Source organism: Ptychodera flava, chromosome 15, assembly GCF_041260155.1.
Source record: "Ptychodera flava strain L36383 chromosome 15, AS_Pfla_20210202, whole genome shotgun sequence".
Taxonomy (NCBI): domain Eukaryota; kingdom Metazoa; phylum Hemichordata; class Enteropneusta; family Ptychoderidae; genus Ptychodera; species Ptychodera flava.
In genome coordinates, this window is record NC_091942.1 from 500835 (window position 1) to 515717 (window position 14883).

At 36.1% G+C, this 14883-nt stretch overlaps 2 protein-coding genes across 4 annotated transcripts in view; one reads left to right on the plus strand and one right to left on the minus strand.

The window, feature by feature from the left end:
- Window positions 1-14883, minus strand: part of LOC139150876 (growth arrest-specific protein 7-like) — a 100895-nt gene that overhangs the window by 77149 nt on the left and 8863 nt on the right. Inside the window, exon 3 of the mRNA XM_070723309.1 lies at window positions 4424-4581. Within this exon, the coding sequence (XP_070579410.1) occupies window positions 4424-4581 (158 nt within the window). The remainder of the gene's footprint in view (window positions 1-4423; window positions 4582-14883) is intronic.
- The window catches only part of LOC139150877 (uncharacterized), a 116606-nt gene that overhangs the window by 71287 nt on the left and 30436 nt on the right, over window positions 1-14883 (plus strand). The window lies entirely within an intron of this gene.

Below are 14883 nucleotides of genomic sequence, written 5' to 3' on the forward strand. Positions count from 1 at the left end.
TCATGATTTTCCTGCGGTTTTTACGCACAAGAAGGGCAAATATGACTACCACTTGTCATTTTACGTCTCCTCCGTGCTCCAGCTCCAGTTAGTCCCACGAACCGCCATATTCTACGCGCCAATGCATTACTCAAAATGAACATGTGAGGGCGTCAACTGGGACCAGGGCCGACGTAACGTGTCCACACAGGCGATTTGCGTTGGACCAAATTTTGTGTCGGCCCTGCGTCGGCCCTGAACCCCCCTTCTCACAGGGACCAAACTGTGTCGGCCCAAGGCCGACGCAGCGTGTTCACATTGGTTATTTTACATCGGCCCCGGCCCAGCACCGGCCTTACACCGACGCAAAGTGGTCGATCTGAACAGGGTATAAGTTATAATTGAATGCTTCTGCCAAGTTATGGCTAGTTAATCAACATGCAGCAGTGTTAAGAAGTTTGGAGAAATGTGGATCAGGATTATACTCCAACAATTGCTGAGATGATATTGTTTTTTGTTGTTTTTTTTGGGGGGGGGAGGAATTTTATAGGGGAAGACATTTAGTGAATGACCATTTAAGTTGGTGTATGGAGGTTTCAGTAAAAAGTTGGCACACATGTCACTGTCATTGGTGAATGATCTCAGTGTGGTGACAAGGATTATATTTTCTGCATATTATTTTTTAAAGACTCCAATTCCTTGCACTTCTACCAGAGTACACTGTACCTTTAATTTGTCATCAAAATAGGAATATTTACTACAGGCCATCAAATTAAAAGTACATGCATTAATTTTTGTGTAACAGAATTCCATGATCTAAGATAACATTTTTATTTGCCAATGACTTTCCATTTATCTATAATTTACAACTTTCTACATGTTTTATTTGCATGAGTCCACCTCCATGTGTGTATAAATCACAAATATCCAAGAAAACAGCGATGTCTCTTCATTGTTCTGTCCAACATGATTTATGTCCATGTCACTTATGCTACAATTAATACCTTGTCATCAAATTTATTTTTACAATCTACAATATACATGAAAAGTGTCACCAGGAGTATATTTATTACATACAAGTAGAGATTAGGATTCAGGTCATTAAGTTGGTATTTTATAAAGATAAATATATTTGCTATTTCATGAACGTGTGCATTAATGTGTAGTTCAAGATGAATCACAAAGTCTTGATAGAAAACTACAAAATTACATTAGTTTGATTGATGTGCTGAGTGTCCATAAACACCAAGAGTTGACTGAGTGATTTTTATTATGATGGAATTTAACCAAGTTCAGTGATATCAATGGGAGAAAGTAATTCCTTCAGTGATATCAATAGGACAAAGTAATTCCTTCAGTGATATCAATGGGACAAAGTAATTCCTTCAGTGTTTTGCTGCTTGGTCAGTAAGTCATGAAGTACCTTCTTGAACTGAACCACAAACTCAATGAAAGCTTTCGAAGCATGCAATGACAGAAATTCAAACACTGGTTTTGCAGAGTGCACTGGCTTATTAAGGTCATTAAGGTATATATGTACATGTACATGTATGTGCGGTAGAATGCACCATGGGGACAGATATTTAGACTCTCAAACTTTCACGTTTTTTCCACAACTTGAGGGGATTATTTCGAAGGTCTTGGATTAATTGTTTTTACAAGCTTATTTTTGTGAACATTGAAACTTTAATATTTCTTCATAGAGTTAACACAGGGATGGCAGCAACCTTGCATTTCAAGTATCCATAGTACGAGAATTTGAATGGAGAACCCCAATTTTTTTTTTATTTTGAAGGAGAATGGTTGAAAGTTTCCTAGAGGCAAGTCTGAGCAAAAGTTTTATATTTTTGATTTTGAGGTGCTTTTTTTGGCAGACATTTTCTATGGGTAGCAGAAACTATGTCAATGTTTAATTTCTCTGTACCATCTGTCAGCAATGTTGATGCTGTGTTTTTCCGATCTATGTTATTGAGTGTTTCAAGATTTGACTTGTTCCATTTATACAGAATTATCACATTGAATCCCTGAAGAAACTGTATTCAGTTTTACTAGGGATTTTAGGTCACATGACATTCGTGTTGAACGTATGCGTTTGATGCAGGTCTAGTCCAAACTTTCGTGTTAATTCTTAAATAGACCAAATAATCAGAGAAAATGAAACTGTAGTGTTGAAGATTATTATTTTAACTTCATATTGGGAAATTTTCACTTTTGTACTACGATAAATGGCAAAGCAGCACAACTACAAACTCACGCGTACCGGCGATTTTGGCGTCCATAATGAACGTTGTGCCGTGATCTCAAATGTCCTGCGAAAGAGATCGAATATATACCTCTTTGATAGGCTCTTCGCATGACTTATTCCGATCGCATCACTATTTTTAGGGGTGGTACGAAAGACGAGATCATGGGCTTCATTTTGAGGGGGGGAACGTTAAAATCGGCCGAGAAAAACTCAATCAGTGATCAAACTTTATGTTTTGTTTGTGTTTTTATGAAAGAAAATCTTGATTTCCTTAAACGTTTGGCCCAAAAATTAATTTTATGATAAATATTAATTGTAATTCTGCAATAATTACAAGTCTGACGATCCGAAAAATGATGCTTAAGGCCCTTTTTAGCGAGTATGGTTTCACCCCAACTTTACATCCGGGCACTCCCAGCAATCACATACAAGTAATCAGCGCTTCGCCGCATGTTGTGTGTTAGGAGCCCGGGTTAGGAGGTCTAAGCTGAGTTCCGACATTCACGATTTGGCAGCTAGATTTGTCTGATTTCTTATTAAACGCAAGGATCTAGAGATATATTTATATACTTCACCCTTTCAAACGTTATCTTGTTCGAAGTAGTTTGATTTCCGGGTGATATTTTTCGATAAACACTGAGAAGTTGTCAAGCCAGCACTGCAGTGTAGGCATACGCACGGTCCCTCGTGGCATACGCACGTGCACCGCACTTTTCCGATACCATACCGAACTGCTCACGTGCACCGCACTTTGCCGATACTTTACTGAAATTTTAGTTTCGATCTTTAGTTCCCGAGAAGGGGACTATTTTGGTTCTCTCTGAAGAAAAAGGCCGTAGATTATTAATTTGTTCTTTCCTCATTGATGGTGTTCCGGACTTTGGAAAAGTTGGTTTTTATACTGGTTTGTATTTCGGACCGCTGACTTCAAGGGTCCATGGTATTTACGGGGCAGCGTAATTTTGCATCCAGTTCAATGCAGTTGTTCATTCTATAAATGCGTGTTGCTGTTTTACGGCATAGAAAAAGGGTTGAGAACGAAGGTTTTTTGACTTTTTGGAAAAGTTCTCTGCAATTGTTAAACTTAAAATCTACATTAATCAGACATATTTCATAATCATTTAATAAAAGTTGTAATCACACACAAAAAAAATTTAATAAATTTCCAAAGTTCAAATAAAAAAGAAATATAAAAAAATATTTTGTTAAATTTAAATCAAGTTTTAAAATGTCACAGGTATCATTTGATTGTTTACAGGTATTGTTGTTTATTTGTTTACCTTGTAAACATAAATCTAAATAACTTTTTTCATATATGCAAAATAATATATGATGGAATATGATTATCATATTTCTGTTGATGTTCACAATACATAATGCATACAGTGATTAATGTCACAGGCATCATTTGATTGTTTACAGGTATTGTTTATTTGTTTACCTTGTAAACAGCATTCTAAATAATATTTTTCATTTATAAAAATTAAAAACCATTGAACATTTCATCGGCAATATCCACTAAAAATTTCATCAATTTTCAATAAGAAATGCTTGAGTTATTGCAAAAAGCACTAGAAATTGCAATTCTAGTTTCCTCAAACAATGTTCAATATGGGGTCACCTGGTTGTAATGAAAACTACAGGTGTCTACCATGGCATAATTTCTAAATAGGAAGCTGATTTTTTCAAATTCAACAGGACATATCTCTGCAAGTACTGAACCAACAAACTGCAATCAATTGGTCTTGAATAGAACTTTCTTTTGATATATAATTTATCATTATTGTAGCTATCTATCAATTTCATGTAAAATCCCTAGTTTTACCATATTTTGTTTCCATTTTAGTGTTGCTATAGAACTACAGTCTATAAGTCTATAGAACTCTCCTTTACATTCCCTGATTCTGACTTTATGCTACATGTAGTTCATGTCATTGTCTTATCAACCTACTTTACGGCCACTTCTCATGAATAGAGGTCAACAACAGTTTATGTTTCAGACAGTGAACTCAGGATGTCAGTCAAATTGTCATGACCTTTGACCCAAATGCTTACTAACAACCGATACAACAGTGGAGTTACGGTAAAAACTGACTTGACTCGGTTGAACCTGCCTGGATACTAGAGCTCTCCAACCTACACTGAAAACATAATTTTATTCATCCTGCAGAGCAAGCCAGCATTCATTAATTAACTTACAATGAATTGTCTTTGCTTTACTGGTTTGACAGTTTCCTTGGGTGGTGCAGGCTGTTCTGGTGCTGGAGAATCCAAAGGTGAGGGAGGGGGTGTGAAATCTGCTGGACTCATGGATGGCACAGAACCATTTTGATTTTCTTCTGGAGGATCAGGCAAACCTGCAGAAAAAACGACATGCAATTAACAAGTCACATAAATTAAATTGTTTTAGTTTGCAGAAAGCAAAATGATTAGTGGGTAACCATGACCATAAGGTAATTTATGCTGCACTTACCATTTCTGGCAAAAAGAAAAGCTGAGGGTAAGTTTTCCTTTCAAGTGCATACCTTGGGCACATTTTTTACAAATTACTATACAGTACAAACACTGATTACATTATAAATTAAGCATATTCTTCCTGGATAAAGATAACTCTTTACAGAATTCAGTTCGAACACAACTCTTGTAATCTCTAAATTACAAAACAAACACGGTGGGTGACATAGGATTAGATGTTCAAATATTTTATGTTTATTCTAACAGTTATTTTTAACACATGTTTCATGACAATTTTATTTAAGCCAAGGTTACAGCTATTGTAACTGAAATACAATGATTTCTGTTCCAAGTCAAGAACGGTTACATTCTCAAGTACTTAGGTACACATTTGTGTATAACAACGATGATTTCTTCATTCCTGTAGCATTAGCATGTGACAGAATATGCAGTACATTCATTGTTGATACATTATTCATGATACATTGTTTATAAGTAAGACTGGGGTTCCTCCACCACTGGGCTCTACCACCACAGCGGTCAAATACACTAGATTGTGTGAATGTAAATTCTCATTTTAAAATGTTCCTTTTCAATTGTCCATGGTCCCTCCTCAGGGGGTGAGGTACAATGAACTGTAAGAATAATGCTACCAGCTCTTGTTGCCCTTCGACCTCTAAGAGTACGTTTCTGCAGTGTATCACAGAGAATCCCATTGCATATAGCTATATTGCTGACTACACTACTGTAAACAAAGCGGCCAATTCATGGGGACACAAGGTAACATTACACTAAGATCGTGATCTCTGCACTTTGTTTAGTTTCAGCCCACACTAGGCAAAGAGCATGAATTCTAAGTTCCAATCTTAGCAACTCCATGTCTATACTGGTTAAGTTGACTCAAGAATTAAACAGTTTTAGAATACATTACAAGATGCTTGGTACAGGTTTGTAGATAGCCATCATTTGTCAAGTGTCCACAATGATTATTTCCTCTAGAATGTTAATATTTAAACAAATTCAGTGTCCCTAGTCCATATTGTAAATTTGTATTATATATTATCACAAACAAGCTTAATTTTTAGTGCCCTACTAAACTGGTGCCAGTACATGGTAGTCTTTACAGGGACTAAAGCTGTAACTTATGAAACTATTTCTGTTATTTTTGTTCTTTGAAATAAAAACGTTCTTCTGAGTCTCCTGCTGAAAGCATCTAGCAACATAAATCATAAGTCCTGCTGAGCATTGGGCAAAGCATACAACGTCATTCTTGACAACTAAATTCTGATGTGGATTAAAATTCACTTTTCAACAATGTTATTGGACATAAAATCGTATACAGGCTATGGTGAACCATATCCAGACTGTATTGAAATGTTGAACTGTGACGATGCCTTTACATGTGAATGTGACTTTAGAAAAGAACATGAATGTGTATTTTATAAACAGAAGAAAAACAATGAAAAACTCATCATAAAGGACAACTCATTGACCTTTCACCTCAACTGTTTTTCTATCAATATCTAAAAGGCTTTTAGTGTTTACATTTTCAAATTTGGCTCAAACATTCACTGACAGAAGATCAATTGTTCAAAGATGATAAACTCAGTACAAAACTAGTGCTTTACATGAACAAAGTCTTTCCATGACATGAATTAGATGAGAATATACTACATGGTAAAATAGAAGGTTGAACATGTATTCAGTTGGTGAAATTAAAATATTTACCTTCTATTACAGCAGATATACACACTGAAATGTTTCCAAAAATTCCAGTTTTCAAATAACTAGTTAAAATTGGTGTATCCATTTGACATACTGTTATTTACCGGGTTATCACTTTTGTTACTTAGTTGTTTTTCTTCCTTCAAATGGTAATTTATTCTAATATACAAAAGCTTCTGTGACTTCAAATCAGATTATGACTTTCCGAGGCAGATCATCCATGTACATGATGTAGCGGACACGAACACGAAGTGTCTGTTACCGGCTACCAAAAACTATTAGAAATAGTAAAGAATGAGCTACAAAATCACTATCAGTTTTAAGTTGAAGGTAGAATAAGTCTGTGCCTTTGTATAAAATACTATAAAAATAGTAGAAAGTGAGCAACCAGCTGAAAGTTAGTCGAGGAGACCTTGACCGCATATAATTTGCATCTCATTGTCGGCTACATGGACTGTGTACCCTTTCCGAGCAGTTACACACAAGCAGAACTTTTGCCAAAGGATGGTGACCTTTTGCCCCAGATTATGATGACCTTTGGCCCCAGGTTATGGTGACCTTTTATCACCATCACTGGACCATTTTGCCCTAGGTTATGGTGACCTTTCGGTGATACTAATCACAGTCACTGGACGATAGCATGTATAAATAATTTTGAAAGTGCATTCTAATTTAAGTTCCGTCTTGTCAATGCTGTTCTCAGTGTTTATTTCAAATCACTTCTACATAAACATTTGGGTTCAACAAATTTGTGCTGAACAGTATGTATCCAAACATGCTTTTGGGAGTAGAACAAGAAACTGGAGTTGACATACAATTCAAAAATAGTGAAAAAAACATTGAGAAACAAGTCATCGTTGATGACGCAGTCCCCACTTGTTAATGGGTACTTTGATTACAGGTCCTCAGAGAGGATGGAGTCCTCTTCATTAGGTTTGTGATAAAAATACTTTTGAATAATTTCGCTTGATACATGTCTGAGCTGTAGTTCAGGACATGAAAAAATTGTAATAAAATGGCCACATGGCGGCCTTATTGGATCGTATCACAAAACAAATTGACGTGCATATGTATGACATAGGTCAATGTCCTTGTAATAACTTTGAATAAAATCGGTTGAGATATGCCTGAGTTATGGCTCTGTACATGAAAAAATCGTAACAAAATGGCCGCACGGCGGCCATATTGGATTGTATCACAAACAAATTGATGTGCATAGCTATGACATTTGTCAATGTCCTTGTACCAACTTTGAATAAAATCGGTTGAAACATGCCTGAGTAATGGCTCTATACATGAAAAAATCGTAATAAAATGGCCACACGGCAGTCATATTGGATCGTATCACAAAACAAATCGACATGCATCTGTATAACATATGAAGTCATCCTTGTACCAACTTTGAATGAAATCGCTCCAGGCATCTCTGAGATATCTGTGTGAACGGACAGATGGACGGACAGACACACGGACCCACACACGGACATGACCAAACCTATAAGTCCCCCCGGATGGTGTCCGTGGGGACTAAAACCATCTGCACAAAGTTTCATCAAATTTGGTACAGTTGTACCAGAAACAGCGCTCTAATCTCGAATTATGCAAATTGGACCTAATTATGCATGCCACACTAATATAAATAGACCTGCATATGTATGCCATAGTATAGTATCCTTGCACCAAGTTTAAAAAAAATTGGCACAGGAATATCTCAGATATCTGCATTCATGAGCCCCTATGCATGGACACAGCATAAATATTAATTTCATCCTGGAACGCCTGTGGATCATTCCTGGGGACCCTGTGGAAGGATATCAAATACAGGAAAGGAAACGGCCGTCACACAGCCATTTATGATCGAATCATTACAAAAATCGGCGTGCATATATATGTGATAGGGATTAATATAGGTACCAACTTTCAATGCAATCGCGCCCGGCATCGCTGAGAAATTTACGTGAACGAACGCACAGTCGTAAAATATAGGAAACAAAATGGCCGTAACGCCGCCATTTTAGACCAGATCAAAACAAAAATCAATGTGCATATGTATAACATATAGAGTACTCTATTTACCAAGTTTGAATGGAATCGCTCCTAGCATCACTGAGAAATTTTCGTGAACATACGCACCGACATCCAATACAGGAAACAAAATGGCTGCCAGACAGCCATATTGAATTGGGTCGTAAAACAAATGGACATGCATATGTATGGCATTAGACCAGATCAAAACAAAAATCAATGTGCATATGTATAACATATAGAGTACTCTATTTACCAAGTTTGAATGGAATCGCTCCTAGCATCACTGAGAAATTTTCGTGAACATACGCACCGACATCCAATACAGGAAACAAAATGGCTGCCAGACAGCCATATTGAATTGGGTCGTAAAACAAATGGACATGCATATGTATGGCATAGGTGATAATCCTTGTACCAAGTTTGAATGAAATCGCTCCAGGCGTCTCTGAGATATCTGCCTGAACTGACAGACGCACGCACGGACATGACCAAACCTATAAGTGCCCCCGGACGGTGTCCATGGGGACTAATTAAACAAGCGACCTAGTGGCCAATAGAGCTCCCCTGTGTTACATAGACAATAACTATTTGTGACACATGTTGATGGTGGAAATTTCTAGTAGCTTATTTCAGGATAGCCTGACCAAAAATGGGAAAAATAGCTCCAAAAATACACAATTGAAGATTTCATCATAATTTGTACATGTCACATTAAGGTCATCCCTAAGAACATGTCTACCAAATATCAAAGCTATCAGACCAGTATTTTTGAGATACAATTTTTTTTACCAAAAATGGCAAAAATTTGCCCAAAAATACAAAATTGCAGATTTCATAATGATTTCAATATATTGTATTTTGATCATCCCTATGGACCTGTATACCAAATATCAAAGTTATCAGATGAGTAGGTTTTGAGATACAAACTTTTTGACCATAAATGGCAAAAATTTCCCCACCTAACTGAGGTCACCCCAAGTGAACTCCATTAAATTTAAAAGCAATCGGACAAGCAGTTTCAGTGACGATATTTTGACCAAAAACAGCAAAAAATGCCCCAAAAATACAAATATGTAAATTTCACCACAATTTCAACAAATGTAACTGAGGTCACGCCAAGTGAACTGTATATGAATTTTAAAGTAAGCTGACATGTAGTTTCAGAGAAGAATGCAATTATTGACGGATGGACGATGGACTGATGACAAACGGACAATGACGGACAATCAGCCTGTAAATCACTTAGCAGAACTAAGAATTACAACTAACTAATGCTACTGGCCAAGCATTTTACATCTTTCAGATTAACATGATTAATTGCCTTTATACGCTACGGTAAAGAGCATTAAACCAGCTACGTGTGTGAGTGTACGAATGTGTGTGTGTGCATTTCAAGTGGTGGCATATGGTATATCATCATGTACAAATTCTGTTCCTCATAGTTCAAACTTGAGTGACATTGCAAAATGTTTCGTAGATTCTGGGTAAATCCTTCTTTGTCCCTAATCTTTTCGCTTCCTTGTAAGCGTGTATGATCATGTGACTAACTTTCAGATGATTGCTTGTCATGTGATTAGAATCTTGAATATCACTGAGAAAGTTTGGGCAGTCCACATAAGATTGTTTGGAAACTAGCTTTAACTCATTTCAGTTTAAGTATTAGTCAAAATATAGAATTTGACATGAATTTCATGACCACAGAACATATATACATTTTACTGAAAAATCATGTCAGATGATGTAGCTCTCTTCAAAAATGGAAAGTATCCTGTAATACTCACATTAAGTCACACAAGAGACAGGTATAGCCAGACAGTATTCACAGAATTCTGCCGTACTTTTGGAGTTAAACTGAACATAAATCAATTTAACAATCCACTTTTTTCTTCACTACACTTTGCAGCTCAATTATTTTTTAATTTCACTGAAAGACAATGGTAAAATGTGAAACTACTCTTTATTCAGTCACATCCAAAGTTCAACTCTCCCTGCCAAACACTTTATCCTTTCATGTCATATTGACACTTTATTCAAGAACATGTAATTATTTCAAGCCCTCACAGGTTTTGGGAAATATTCCCTTTTTATTTACTTCCCTTTTAAAATTTGATTGAAGGGCCAAATTCCCCTGAATCATTAACTATATCTGTAGCAGTTCATATGAGATACTTGTATAAGTTGTAAAACAAAAATACCAGGGAAATTCCCAGAGTACTTTCTCAGTTCCTGCTGTTGCTCTGGTATTATTTGAAACATTAAACCTTTGCATTCGCACTAAATTTCCTGACATTCACAATAATAATAAAAATAACAGTTATTATAATAGTAAAGAATATTTATAATGTGCCTAACTTCAAAACGGAGCTGTAGGCACAGGGCAAAACTAGACTATTCCCTAAAAAGTGTGTCCTTGGGGGCATGGCAGAATGAAATATGTGAATCCATATGGTGCAGGTTAACAGGCAGATTTTTCCAAGTTTCTGTTACTGAACAAGGAAAAGACCTTTCACCAAAGAATTTTTGTGACAACATTTGGTATTAGAAAAAGACATGTGTCAGATTAAGAACATACATGTACCAGGTGACGTAAGGGTGTATACATTTGCAAAAGGTCGGAGAGGTATTGCGGACCAGTCCCTGAAACAAAGTTGAAACAAACTGTAGAAAGTTTGTACTACCGGTATGTACGACAAGCTATAGGTAGCCAGTGCAGCGATTTCAAAAGTAGTTGTACATGTTGTGTGATTTCTTGATTTTATGGACAAGTCTAGCAGATGCATTTTGAACATGTTGCAATTTATCAATGAAATGTTTCAGGCAGCCAGAAAGAAGGCTATTGACGTAGTCTAAATGAGATGGGGCAAAAGCAATAACAAGAGTCTGACTGGCCTGAGCTGTGAGCAGATGACAAACACAACTGATCACCCTATCAAAACTGAACATGGGCAGCTCTGCATACCCTACGTTACGCTCTGACATAGTTAAATGGCTATCTAAAGTGACACAAAGATTTTTTACAGATGGGGAAAACTTATTGCAAATATTAAGTATATAAACAACGAATATAAATACTTAAATGGATTATACTATTTGCAAAAATGCACTTATCTTGGTCCCTTGTATCGTTTTTAGCATGACAAAAATCCTAAAGTGAGGTTAGAGGTTCAAATATATCAAAGTGTCCATACTGTACATCTCCCAACATCCATCTTCAATTTTTTTTACATGGGTTATGTAAAAGGCATCATAGAAAATAAACTTGTTGTCTGAAAAAACATCATTGAAAGTAACCTGGTTGTCTTAGCAACATCATTGAAAACAACCTGGTTGTCTTAAATACATCATTGAAAACAACCTGGTTGTCTAAAAAACATTGCAAATAACCTTTTTGTCTTAGAGGACCATGGAAAGTGTGTATAATTATTGGTGGCCAAAGCGCAACGGGGTCACAATGGTTAGCTGTTCAATGCACCCTGCTATGCTATGATATGAACTCAGCTGTAAGGTCAAGCGACTGACACTGTTAGAGTTTACTGACTTTTTCAACAGCAGTTACAATATACAAATACAGTACTTGAGGACTGTAAAATATAAATTTCATTTGGAATGCAGCAGCATTCGTGATTTCTGCTCATGTATGTCTCCTTGGAATGTTGAGATACACTGAACAACGACTGATGAAACAATAAGGTGACTGTTTCCATACTTGCTGGAAAAGAGAAATTTTCAGGCAAGAATCTAAATTCTTCACTGTTTTCTAAGTACTTCGATGTCTCCTTGATGAAATGAAGACTAAGTTATCTTGCTTACATAAGGCTGCTAAATTCTGTGCTCTTTTGCATTCAAAGCATATTTTACTGTATAGAAATCTTACATACTTTTAATTATTTTCTGTCTCTGTTTTTTGCAATTTTTTCCTTTTTGTCTTTTAACATATGGGATATTGTACACATTTTAGTGTTTCTCTTTTTATCCTGAAATAAAGTCATCATTATTATTACAAATGTTTAACAAAAGTACAGTGTATACAGTATAATTGTGCATTCATTGTTGATTTTTACAGAGTTTATGAAGACAAAGTGTAGATATTTTATGAGTCAATATTTCAGAAACTTGTAACAGCCTTGGGATGTGATTATTACCAGCTTTACACAATGTGATATCATTCAGTTGTGTCTGCACTTTAAGCATAGCACTGAGCTGACCCACAGAATGTTGGCAAATATAAAGTAAATGTCCGTTATTTTAAAGACTACGGTACCTCAGAATAGTTCAGAATCATGGATTGGTGTAAAGAAATAATGCAAAGAATATTGATTTCATTTGTAGCACATTAGAAAATAGTGACTACATGCACACTGTTTTGTGTTCATTGAATTCTGATTTATGGGAGAATGATAATATTCAGCTAAGTATTCTGTTTACTCAGTCATAATCATGTTGCTCTATACAATATTGCAGCAAACTGACTGTACAAAATTGTAATATTTGTTTAAGTAGATATATCTTAAATTGTCTGATTTAACTGCATGAGTACAATGCAACTTCATGTCCTGGTGCAGCTGGGCTGCATGTCAGATTGTTATTACTGTTGATTTTGGTTCAGTACTGGCTTGTCTACATGAACATCTCAGCCAAATCAAACTCTGGTACACCATTGTGTCACAATCTGAAAAATCTCATAATAAAACCACCTCAACAGGCCTATATGGATGTTAACTTGCATAAGGCAGATGAGATAAAGACAACCGCTGTTTAAAGAAGATATTATTTCTTTTCTCTATGCAGCCAGTTGCTGTAATCATGCATACAAAGGTCTTGACAACAACAATTCAAGTGACAATAGCTTTTGTACACTAGATACTCAGTCCATGTTCAGGTTTGTTGTTGGACTTGAAGTATTGTACATTGTATTTGTACAAAGTTTAGTCAAAAATGATCTCAAAACACTCTTTTTGGTTGATTAGCAAATTACTTTTCATGGAATATTATCTGACATATTTACCATCATGTCTGGAAATGTCTTATACCTTTGTTTTGTTTCTTGTGCTCTTAAATATTTGTTTTCATCTTCAAATCTTTCATGTTTTCCTGTTTATTTGTATTTCCTAGTTCATAACCACAGTTGGTGCCATACAGTATCCTGAAAATGCCATGTTTATCAGTTGCTATGCTCTGCTTGCTGGTTTACAATTCATGCGGCAGTAAGAAAATTACTGATGAGTTCAATATAGGTACTATAAGAGCCAGCAGTGCAAGTGCTATGTAATGTCAACCTTTAAAGTTGCAATATGGATCAAAATTGTCGATTTTTTTTCGTAAAACTAAAGCAAATAGACCATACTACGTTGAAGTACTCTTCTTAGCTAAGCCTCTTACCAATCCTGGCACACAAATACATTCATTTTGAGATGTTGCGGAGATGTTGCGGACGCCTAGAAAAGCTATTTTGTAAACAAACTTTCAAAACAAAAACATTGGCGTTTTCTACTGTGCATGTGACTAGTACAACCAAGAGTGATGACGTCTCAATAGAGTGCACGTTTGAGGGGCGATGTTGACACGATGACAGAAATTGACATATATAATGATAATTCACTGTAAATTTTGCGTTTGCCTAACTTTGGTAGCATGTTTCAGAAATATAAGTATGTCGATATGATAAAGTACAGCTCTACAAAAGATTGTGTGATTGATTTTTCTCACCCATATACATGTATGTCAGTGCCACACCGTGTGCACCTACTGTATACGTTCGATCGATCGAGCGTCCAGACCACGTACACCGATCTGGTTGTGTTCACTGCGTGCCTGACAGCGTTTCCGCAATCATCTCCCTGTTGCATGTTGTTACATTTTTCATGTTAAAAGGCGAGGTATCTGCACGCTATATTTGTTTGAAAGCTTTGCCCACTTCAGTATCATCCACCACTTCAGAAGTTCGGCAACTGTCTTGCCCCTCAGTCTGGTCTTGCATGGCCATGTCAGCGCGTCGATCGACGCGTCGTAAAAATTAAAAATGTGAAAATTATCTATCACTTGTTAAGTCTCCATTTCACAGAATTGCTTTGACAAAGGCAAGAATTTCTGACCATACTTTTGCAGTAGAAATTGGTCGTTTTAAAAACATTCCAAGACATCTTAGACTTTGTACCCTTTGTCATTCTGGTGTTGGTGATGAAATCCATTGTATTTTATCATGTCCAAGAAAACCAGCGCAAACTGTACGCACAATTTACTTTGAAATAGTTTTTAACATTCAGAACCAGCTTAAATGCTTTGACAATGATTCTCTTTTTAAGTACTTTTTGTCATGTACTGACAGTTGCATTGTTCATGTTGTTGCAAAATACATGAATGAATTGTTACAGATTTTCAGACAGAAAGTTTAATCACCTCTGAGCTAATGTGAATGAAGTGAATCTGAAAACTTTTCAGTGTTGTACATTTTC